At 38.9% G+C, this 11,667-nt stretch overlaps 1 protein-coding gene and 1 long non-coding RNA gene across 2 annotated transcripts in view; one reads left to right on the top strand and one right to left on the bottom strand.

Annotated features, from left to right (window-relative positions):
- The first annotated feature begins 2,184 nt into the window (after positions 1 to 2,184).
- On the top strand, positions 2,185 to 4,542 carry LOC140512668 (uncharacterized). Its single transcript, XR_011969872.1, has 3 exons — positions 2,185 to 2,274; positions 2,817 to 2,885; positions 4,466 to 4,542. It is a non-coding gene; the product is annotated as an uncharacterized lncRNA (long non-coding RNA).
- Positions 4,543 to 4,706: 164 nt separating this feature from the next.
- RAB20 (RAB20, member RAS oncogene family) overlaps positions 4,707 to 11,667 on the bottom strand; it is a 52,725-nt gene continuing 45,764 nt past the window's right edge. Inside the window, exon 2 of the mRNA XM_072621984.1 lies at positions 4,707 to 6,226. Within this exon, the coding sequence (XP_072478085.1) occupies positions 5,694 to 6,226 (533 nt within the window). The 3' untranslated portion in view covers positions 4,707 to 5,693. The remainder of the gene's footprint in view (positions 6,227 to 11,667) is intronic.

The following is an 11,667-nucleotide window of genomic DNA, read 5'->3' as shown; positions in this document are numbered from 1 at the left end:
AGCCACTGCCCCTACCTATCTACTGCCTCTCCCATCCAGACTCAATACTCTAACTTCCTCATATATGCCTTACCAGAACAACAAGTATATCCATGTCATATTTGTCACAGAAACAGCAGGCATGTTTATGTGTGGAATCCCAGCCACTGTCTCTAGCTAGCCACTGCCCCTAGACCAATTCTTCATATTCCCCACAGAAAACAGCAGGTGTGTCCATGCACTCAACCACAACCACATCCATCTAGTCACAGACAGGACCATACAGGACCAGAACACTCAGTCAATCAGAAAGTAGCACCACCAAGATGCTCAAGCAGGATGTGAACCTCAAAACAATAGAAGGGACTTTCCCTAGGTAGGCACCTGCACCGTAATAGCAAAAACTGTTCATTAGGTGAACTTATGACAGAGAGAGTCTTCTAATATTATTATCATACATACAAGCCCCTCCCATGGGCTTTTCTATATGCATTGTGGGGAATCACATGCACAGTTCCATCAAGGCTAGGACTCCTTCCTGTTACCTAATCCCTTAACAAATCCCTCTTGCCTTTTAAATATTCATAATTCCTGTTGTGTAATCAGCATCATTACACTATAAATTTGCCTTACTAACTTGCTGGTTCCTCTTGCAACTTAGTCTGTTGGAGGCATCATTCCAATAAATTCCTATACTTGCATTAGAGGGGGTCTGACTCAGAATTCTTTGAGATGGCCCCACCCCAACACACCATGAAATCGTAACATTCTATAGACTCTTCCTCCTTACCCCTCCCCCACCACACAGATCATTTAACAAGAAAAATTACCTTCCAAAGCACTTCAAGGTCCTGTCTTCCTTCCTCAAGTAACTAGATTAGCTAATATGATCAATTAATTCCTGATAATGGAAGAGCACTGGAGGAAACTCCCTTAATCTTCCTCCCCTCACCCTCCACTTTTGAAAGCATCTCTAGTGAGTGTTTATGGTCTTAACTAAAAAAAACATGATTCGTAGTGAGTATTTGAGGTAAAACATGAGAGAAGCATGTCAACAAGGTGGGCAGGAAAGGGAGGCATAATTAATCAAGTGGGCCTTCCTCAACTCTTCAAATGCCACCTAACAGGCAGCTAGTCTCTTTGCTGTACCTGTGCCTGTATGGGTTCTTATTCCCCTCAGTCTTTCTTCCTTCCCAATGGTCGATCCAGATATAGAAGAGTTGAACACTAGACGCAAGACAAAATGGTAGAGGAAGGCTGGTTTGTGTCCGAGTGGATTCTTCAGTTCAACTATAAAAGGGCATTTCTACTGGCTTCAAGGTCATTCAGTATCCAAGGATAAGCTAGGGAGGGGAAGTAGATGGGGTGGAGTGACTTAGAACTTTTCCAGATCAGTTCACTAAATGAAGTCCAATGGTTTTAAAATTCTTACAAAGGTGAAATATAAAACCTGGTTATTAAAGAAGTGGAGAGGAGCCAGTAAAGAAAAATTCCATCCAGAAAATACAAAGCAGAAGCCTAACTCTCACCAGCAGCCAAACTAAACAGGATCCTCATCTGTAGGGAGGGGAATAAGGGGTAAGACAGAAAACTTGATCCACGGGAGGAAGGCTATTGCTGGACGATGACAACAGAGATAAGAATGTGGACTAGATTTACAATTTCAGTGATTTAGGACATTCCCTCTACCTGTGCAGTTCAGCATGGAACTTTTTATATAATTTATATTATATATTATTATTATATTACAATAGTCTTAGGTCTGTCTGGAGCAGAGGTGTCTCCTATGAACCTGCAAATGGGCCTGAACCAGATTAAAATGTAATTGAGAGATATTTAACATAGATTTTATATATGTATATAAACATAGATAACAACAATTTGAAATTTTCTAAGTTATTTTATGGCCCACAGGGATCCATTTCTATTTGAGTTTGACACCTCTGGCCTAGGGCACTTGACGTGCTCATGGTCCCACAAACAGTATGCCAGACCCAGATCTTTTTGGTTTGGAGGGTGGCTCTCTAACCATCGCACTGCCCGATCGCTTGGTAATAAGGACAGGAAGACATTGTAAGAACTTGTGACATACTGAATGACACTGCTAAACTCCTGTCTAAAACAAGGGAAGGTTCGGAAAGCAGAGAAGAGAAGAATGTCCATTAACATTAACTTCTGTTCAACATTTCTTTTTCTTCTTCAGTGTTTTGAGTCCCAGGGAGGCCATCCTGCTGTGCCTCTGGTACTGGCCCTTTCTGTGTCTTGTAGATTCTACTGGGAAGTACCTTTTCCAAGGTGAGCACTCCATGTGCATGCAAATCCACAAGGGAATAATTGTGTGTACGTGTGCAGAGTTCACATAGAATCCATGTTAGAAAAGTTAAAAGTCTAAGCCTATTAGTGGGGTTTGAGCAGAATACGAGTATTACAAGTTTCCTCATAACCAGGGTGCGTGGCCAACAGCGTCATTTCCAGATGATCAGTATTGGGAAATTCTGAGCTTCAGTCCTAGCCAGGAAGTTGGGACTCCTGGCATAAACACACAAGAAACACAAAGTCCCTCAAACATGACAGCCAGGGTAACTGCCTCAATAATGTTCAGGGCTTAATTGGTCTGTGCCTTAAAGAAATAAGACTGCAGACAGAGGTGTGCTGGAACTCACTTGATTGTCAAATTTTCAGTGCTTGCATTTGCATCTCAGGAACAAGTAGAAGCTACAAATTGGACTTGAGATATTGGGGGTGGGGTATGATTGTCTAAGCTTAAGAAAGCAATGGAGAAAATGTTAATAATGCAGATTAAACTGAAAAATGTATGTGTGTCTTTTTTTACCCAGAGAACCAGTTGGTAAACATTTATTAGCACACTAGTGGCTTCGGATGAAGATGTAGGAGAAACACAATGGGTACATGGCTTTCAGTTTATGAAGCTCGTATGTGTGTGTCTGTGTGTGTGTGTGTGTGTGTGTGTGTGAATCTCTCAGCAAGTCACCAAACCTCCGTTTTCCTCAGTTTCCTCATCTGTAAAATGGGGATAAGTAATAGCGCCTACTTCCCAGGGTGGTGATAAGGATCAGATGAGATAATAATTATAAAGCACTTAGCATGGTTCCTGGAACAGAGTAGGAACTGTATAAATGTTAGCTACTATTACTGGGAAACAAATTAATAGCCCATGTTTTGGAGGCTGTGTTAAGTTACAAGATTAATAGATTAAAAATTATATTTGCAAAGCTGATTCTTGGGGGCACCATTGGGAAAATGTGCAGTTGGGGGCTCAGTGGATTTTTAGTGGTGTTTTTATCATGCTATCTGTAAAAGGAATTCTTTTCCTTCCTGAAAGGATCATTCTGAAAATCTAACACATTCTGACTAAATGCTGTTGAGGTGAATTAGGCACTCAACCCTGCTGGCATAAAGGATGTGTTAAGAAGTTACTAGTTATAGATATAGAGCCAGAAGGGGCACCGAAAGGCCATTGTGTCTAAACTCCCTCATTTTACAAATGAGGAAACTGAGCCTCAGAGAAGTCAAATGATTTGCTCCGCTAACCAGTGTGAGAGACAGGATTGGAACCCACATTTATTCTAACTCCTAAGGACAGTGCTATATACTGCCTTTTCCAGAACCCAATGTAATCAAGAACTAAGAAACTAGAATTTACTCAAAAATAGATTTCACATTTCACATTTTGTTAGTGTAGCCAATCCCTGGGATGTTGAGGGGATGAAGTTGATGGAAAATATGACACCTTGTGGGCACCCAGCACCCAGGTATATAACAATACACTTAGAAACAGGCTGCAGGTTATACAGAACCATGGAAAGAAGTATTGGATCGCAGATTTAGATCTGGAAAAGCTATTAAATTTCTTTAAGTCTGGCCCCTTTGTTTTATAGGGAGCCTTGAGAAGTCATCTCATCCAACCCTACACCTTTAAACTCTTCACTTTGCTTGGGACCTCAGGAAACAGGATCCCCTAGTCAGGAGAAAAGTTGATCATCAGAAAGCTCATGGTCTTTGGATACTCAGCACCTTCAGTCTCCTCTTCCCTGTGATTGGTGGGCTGGAAGGTGGGGCACTAAACTCCTTCCAAAGTTTTATATATATATGTGTATATGTATGTGTATGTGTATATATGTGTATATGTGTGTACATATACTTTGCTAACTAATACTCCCTTTCCAACTTCATCTCTGCTTAGTTTGGACTTCATAGAACATGATGGGCTTCATAGAACACCCTGGAGGGTATCCCCTTGGGGCTCCTCCTCTCCACTTCTTTTTGTGTGCTGTCTTCCCCTCCTAAGACTGTGCACTCCTTAAGAGATTTGTCTTTGAATTGTTTTCCTATTTCTTATTTTGTACACCCAGCACTAAGTATAGTATCTGGCACATAACAGATGCTTACTAAATGTTAGCTGAATTATTGAAACAAAGCTAGAATTAAGTCATTGCCTATAACTAATCTTTTTTAATCCTTTCAGAGAAAGATGTTCAACAGCCTTCCCCAGGAGACTATTCCAGAGGATATGTATCACTAATAAAAAGGCATTTTGAGGAAAACAAGTTTTTAGCTTCTTCCAAATGAAACCAAATCCATGAGAAAAAAAACAGTCAAAGTGGCAGTTTTCTCAAAGAAAAAACTGTTCTTGTGCTAGAATTCCCACTTTTCAGCTGGTTGCTATTAGGATAGACAACTACATCCTTAGAAATTAATATCACACGTTAGCCATGGCACATCTTTATTCAGGAGTGTCAATGATAAACAGACCTCGAGTCGCAGTTGCCTCTTAAAACCACATCTTCCCTTAAAGAAAAGTCTGTTTAACAAAAACTGACCCAGTTGCTCAGAAATGTGTTTCAACATGGTACAAAGATTTTAGGTACTTATTTCAACTGTTGTGTCTAACTCCCCAAATTCAAATCAAGCATTTTCAATTCATTGGACCTGTCTGGTTTCCACCTGTATGGGTCTCAGATGTGTTATTTTCTCTACCACTCTCTTCCCAGCAAAGGACTTCTACTTGTAATCTTCAAAGGAGTTTCTAGGAAAACAGGATTTATTTCATCCTCCTTTTTCCCAGACAGTCTCATGGTATCTTTTGGGAACCAAGTGGTCTGTCTACCTCTCAAGATGGCAGGACCAAGATGGGAACTGCTCATCTAACAACTGTCTCAGTGGGCCACGGACAAGTAGAATCATTTTCGTGATTCATAAAAAATACTTGTACCAAATAACAAGAAAGGACTAGATTAAGTTATAAGGGGAATAAATGTCTTAAAACAACATATATAAACAGTGCAACTTGACAGAAACAGAAGATTCAAGGACAATTCACATGCTGTGGCAATGGACTTGCATTTGTGCAAATGTGAGGAGAGATCTCAGGGCCTGGTTTAGGGCAGAAGTGTTGGATCTACCAGGTGAAAATCATGGAGTGGTCACTTGCCTAATACTGTAAACCTATTACCACAAATAATTCCTTATCGATTTTCCTCTTGATAACTCACAAAAGATAAGAGTTCACATCTTTGGTGACTTTTTTTTCTTAATAAATAGCTATCTCTCTGTGGAGCTCTTCCCCAAATATGATTCTAAATACCAGTTCCTTAATTTCTCCCATATTCATTTTTTTCCTGTCCAAAGCTCATTTAATTTCACTGGAAGCTTTCTTAACAGCTGAAGAGTCTAAAAAGAACACATTTTATGGTTCAGACACAACACCTAGACTGGGTCTTTTTTGCTGGTTTATAATTAGTAATATCCACAGTCTGTGAAGGTCCCTCAGCTCTCTGGCGCAAAATTATTGGTACCATCATATCAAATAGGGTTTCAAACACGTGGTCCACATTGTAGCCTGTCTTTGCACTAGTCTCAAAGCACATCTTTTCAGCAGCCGGCACCTCCTTTTCATCTAACATTCTGTACTTCAAAATCTTCTTATAAAGAGCCATGGCATCATCCAGGCAAACTCTCTTTGGTGCTCTGATTGAGTCACGACTGCTGATGGCCTTTCCAGGGTCATTCAGACCTTTTGCATCATCTTCCACATCGACCTCATCAATGAGGTCAATCTTGTTTCCCACAATGGCAAAGAGACAGTCCGTGTTGGCTGTGTCTGTCAGGGACAAGAACCGCTCTTCCAGTTCAATGAGGCTCTGCAGGTGGTTCACATCATAGGTGAGGATGATAGCAGCAGCTCCTCGGCAGTACATGGAGCCAAGACCATGGAATTGTTCCCTTCCTGAAAGAGAAGGAAAAAAAGGTAGGGAGAAGAAGAAAAACACTCAGTTACACCCATATACACGCAGGGGTATCACCATACAGAAATCCTGCTGGGGAGGGGAAGATGAAAGGAAACATTTCTCTTAGTGGTTGGTATAAAACCATCAGAATGAGGCAACCCTTACTCATATTCAAAAGTCCAAGGAATGACTTTTACTATATGTTCCTCTTAAATCAATGAGATTGAATAAACTGCCATAGATTTTTTAATAAAAGAAGACTACATAAAGTGATCTACATCATCAGGTCTTGAGGTCCCCAATCACTATATCTATCTCATAATATTTACCAAATGCTACAAAAGATGCCTCCACTTCCTTTTCTCTCATTCTCTTCTTATCTCTTTGCAGTCTGTCTAGGACCTCATTATTTAACCAAAAGTGCTTTCTCCACTTGCAAGATCTCTTACTTACAAAATCCTATTGGACCCTATTTTTTCAAACCTCGTCCTTTTTGACCCCTCAAGGTCAAGTTAATCATCCTCTTCTCTTTGATACTCTCTTCTTTCTAGGTTTTCATGATACTGCTCTCTCTTGGTTCTTCTCCCACTCATTTGACTTACTCCTTCTCTATCTCCTTTGCTGGATCTTCAGGTCATGCCTACTCACTGTGAGTATCTCCAGGAGTGTGCTGGAGCCAGCCCAAATTGGTTCATGAGAGAAGTGTTACATCTCTTCGGTGAATTTATATTTTAGAAATCAGCAAATACTATAAATCAGAATTTGCTTTATTATTTTGTGGCTTGCTTAGACTGTAAAAAATGAAAAATGCAGATAAAACTTAAATATGTGCCTTTCACAATTTTTTTCCTTCTGGGAGCTGGTTGTTAAACATTTTCCAGCACATTGCTAGATAAACCCCAAGGCTTTATCCTGGACCCTTTTCTCTTTTCCCTCTATACTACTTTTCACTTGAACTTAGTTTCAGTGCAAATCCCTAAGCAGATGACTCTCAGATCTAGTTGTCCAGTACTAAACTTTCCCTCAACCTCCAGTTTTATGTCTCCAACTGTCTATTAGACATCTCAAACTGGAGGTCCCACAGACACTTCAAACTCAACATGTTCCAAGCTGAACTCATGATTTTCCCCAAAAAACTGTCTCCTCTTCCTAACTTTCCCATTATTGTGGAGAATACCACCATTCTCCCACTTACCCAGGCTTGCAATGTAGGTACTATCCTAGACTCCTCACTCTCTCTCACCCTCAATATGTAACCATTTGCCAAGTCCTGTCATTTCTACCTTTATAACATCCCTCCTATATGAGCATTTCTCTCCTCTGACACTTTATCACCTTATGCTTTAACTACTGAGATAGTCTGCTGCTTGGTTTCCCAGCCTCTAGCCTCTGCCCACTTCAACCTGTTCAGTAATTTGGAGTCAAATTGATTATTTGCATAAAATTCAAATCCTCTGTTTGATTTTTATAGTCCTTCATAACCTGGTCATTTCCTACCTTTCAATCAAGAAATTGCCACAGCCACCACAGCCTTCAGCAACCACCACCCTGATCAGTCAGCAATCATCAATGTTGAAGAAAGAGTCTCCACCAACAAATGACTACAACTTGCTAAAGGTTCCGATGATGGTTAGCAGTTTTTAAGCAATAAAGTATTCTTTAATTAAGGTACATAAATTGGATTTTTTAACGATATTATTGCACACTTAATAGACCAGAGTATAGTGCAAACATAACTTTTAGACATATTGAGAAACCAAAAGATTTGTGTGACTCACTTTATTGTGGTAGTCTGGAACCAAACCCTCAATATCTTAGATATCAGATACTTAATTAGAAATAGCTGGTGTGAAATATATCTCTCAATCAACATTTTCCCTTTTTACCCTGGCTGCATTAATTTTGTTCGTGCAAACAACTTTTCCATTTCGATTATTCTATTTTATTTTTCTGTGTGGTCACCTCTCTTATTTGGTAAAGAATTTTCATCCTAGCCATACTATGAATGATGATCTGATCTACTCTTCTAAATTCAAAAAATCCATTTCAGACTTACAGTGGAAAATGGTATAAAGGATTGGTCTAAGCCTAATTATTGTTGAATATATTTCCAGGTCTCCTAGAAGTCTTGCAAATAGAGAGATCTTGCCTCTATTAATTTATGTCCTCCCATTTATATAACACTTGATTGTGGAGTTCAAATTCTTTCTGATTCTATTTTTTTTAACCTGTGCCAAATAGTTGTGGTGATCACTGCTTCCTAACCTAATTTGAGATCAGGAGAGCTGGAAGGAGCCACACAGGTGATCTAGTCCAATGTCTTTGTCTCCTTTATTCCTATGGGGTTTTTTATTGTCTTGAAATTCTAGGCTTTTTCTTCCTCCAAAATTTACACTAAGTTATTAGTGTTCATTCTTCTTATAAAAATTTTTTAGTATTTTGCATTTATCTGTATACATTTTGTATCTCCCCAATAGCACGTAAGCTTCTTAAAGAATGGCTGCTCCCTGTCTTTGCAGTTCCAGCACAAATGTTTATGAAAATGAATTGAATCAGGGGAGGAACATATTAGGAAGTTTAGCTGAAGTAAAAACAGAATATTTCAATTGGAAAAATAAAAATGATTTGTCTCTCAAATAAATAGTAAGTTCTTAGAGGTCAGGGATCATATCTTATACTTCTTTATATTATGATAACGCCTAGGACAATGATGTGCAAGTCAAGTCGTGTCAATTCTAACATTATTAAATGTATTAATTTTTTGCATATGTTTAGTACCTTTAACTAAATCATGAGCTTCTAAAGAGTAGTTTTGTCAACTGTGCACACCTTTTGACGCAGTAATATATTAGTAAGTCTGTATCCCAAAGAGATTTTTTTTAAAAAAAAAAAGAAAAGGACCTATATGTGCAAAAATATTTATAATAGCTCTTTCTGCTGTGGCAAAGAATTGGAAATCGAGGGGATGTTCATCAATAAGAGAAGGGCTGAACAAGTTGTGGTATATGATTGTGATGGAATACTATTGTGCTATAAGAAATAACGGCAGGATGTTTGCAGGAAAATCCTGGAAAGACTTACGTGAACTAATGCAAAGTGAAACGAGCTGAACCAGGAGAACATTGTGCACACTAGCAACAACATTGTATAGTGATCAACCATGAATGATCTAGCAATAGGGTGATCTAAGACAATTCCAAAGGACTCATGATGAAAAATACTATTCAATTCCAGAGAAAGAACTGATGCAGTCTACATGTAGATTGAAACATTCTTTATTTTTCTAGGTGTTTTTTGGGGGGGAGGGGGGAACTGTGTTTTCTTTTACAACATGACTAATATGGAAGTATGTTTTGCATGATTGCACATATATAACCTATATAAAATTCAATTGGGGGGAGGAGAGGGAAAATAAGAGAGAATTTGGAACTTCAAATTTTTTAAAATGAATGCTAAAGTCTGTTTCTACATAAAATTGGGAAAAAAAGCAGTTTTGTCCCCTCCCAAAATCCTAGTAGATTGTTCTATATGTTCTCAGCAGTCAGGTAACATTTATTAAGCACCTACTCTACGTCATGAACTGTGCTAACTGCTGAAGGTACAAAGAAAGAAAAAAAAAAATCAGTCCCTGGCCACAGGGAGCGTTCTTATAGAGGAGACAACATGTTAACAACTATGTACAAACGAGATCTATATAGCACAAATTGGAAGTAGTCTCAGAGGGAAGGCATTAAGACTAAGGAGGGCTGGGAAAGGCTTCTTAAAGGAGGTGGGAAGTTAGCTAAGGTTTGAAGGAAGCCAGGAAAATTAGGAAGTGGCAGTGTGAAAGGAGAGAGTTCCAGGGATCAGGAGCAACCAATAGAAAAGTGTTGAGTTGAGAGATGAAGGTCATATGGGAGAATCAGCAGGGAAGCAGAGTACATGGAAAGAAATAAGGCATGAGAAGGCTGGAAAGGTAGGAAGGAGTCAGGTTATGAAAAGCTTTAAAAGACAAAGAGAGGATTTTATATTCAATCCCTGGAGGTAACAGAGTCACTGGAGTTTATTGATTGGGTGTTAGGGGTGATACTGTCAGACCACAGCTACAGAGTACACCCTCAATAAATATCTGCTCATTGACTAAAACCTGAGTTCCCTGTTCACAGTCTTTTGCCTAACTCCTCACTGAGCAGATTCATTCATCCAACTAAAACTAAGAAATCTATGTATTATCCCTTGACAAGCTATAGAAGACTGTTTCAGAAATAATCTTCCACTAGATCATTAGGTTCACAGCACACAGACCAATAAATCCTGGAAAGTCAGGAACATCATGAACATTTGCCTAATTCCTGGTCTTGTCCAGGAAAGGCAAAGTTCAAGGTAAGTAATAATGATTATTCCTTGTGCTTTTTTTTTTTTTTGGTCTCTTGGAGATCTCAAAACACTTTTGATTATATCAGAATTTCCACATAAACAGAAAACGGTACAGCTACTTCTAATTTTCCTGAGAGGATTTACCAATAGGTAAATGACAGCCATTAAAAAACTGAGAGAGAAACTTGTCCAAAGTCACTAAAAAATAGAAAAGTGGAGCCAGGGTACGTAAACTCCAATGCTTATTTAAATGTTTCATTTTAACCACTACTCCAGAGGACTCATGCTGAAACCTGCTACCCACCTCCTGAGAGAAATGATGAACTAAGTGCAAAATGAGATGGATTTTGAGGGGAAAAGCCAACATGGGAATTTGGTTCCTTGAATAAGAGGTTTGTAACAGGGATTTTATTTTTCTTGCTTTCTCTAGGAGATAAAGAGGGAAAATAGGTAGATTTTTACCTTAAGAAATAAGATTTAATTTTGAATTTAAAAGGAAAAATAAATACATGTTTAAAGGAATTAAACTTCCAGGAAATAAAAGCAGAGAACTCTGTGCATATCAATATGTACTCAAACACTGAAACTTTACAAAAGAGACAATGCTGGTACTTGCACATATTACATGCACACACATGACTGACTAACAAATCAGGCTTTATAGAAGAACTCAATCCACCAAGTGTGACAATACTTCACCAAGGCCACCAGCTCACTGTAAATTTAATGATGAAATTTAGATGAGAATGATTTCTGATCTAGTTCTGTAACTTCTGGCCTGATGCACAAAGTGTGTGTGTGTGTGTGTGTGGGTGGGTGGGTGGGTGGGTGGGTGGGTGTGTGGGTATGTGTATGAAGTCCTACTCAGAGGGCATTTTTTAATGAATTTTTTTCATTTAAAAATTCATTTTCTTTTTCTCCCTTCTACATTCGACTCCACATTGGAAAAAAAAAAGAAAAGAGAAGCAAAACCTTTGCAATAATTATGTATAGCCAAGCAAAACAAATTCTGCCACTGGCTACATCTAAAAGAAATACGTTCGATTCTGTACCCTGAACCCATTACCCCTCTGTCAGGAGGGAG

This window comes from Notamacropus eugenii, chromosome 6 (assembly GCF_028372415.1).
Source record: "Notamacropus eugenii isolate mMacEug1 chromosome 6, mMacEug1.pri_v2, whole genome shotgun sequence".
NCBI lineage: Eukaryota > Metazoa > Chordata > Mammalia > Diprotodontia > Macropodidae > Notamacropus > Notamacropus eugenii.
This window is presented reverse-complemented; position numbering and strand designations above follow the sequence as displayed.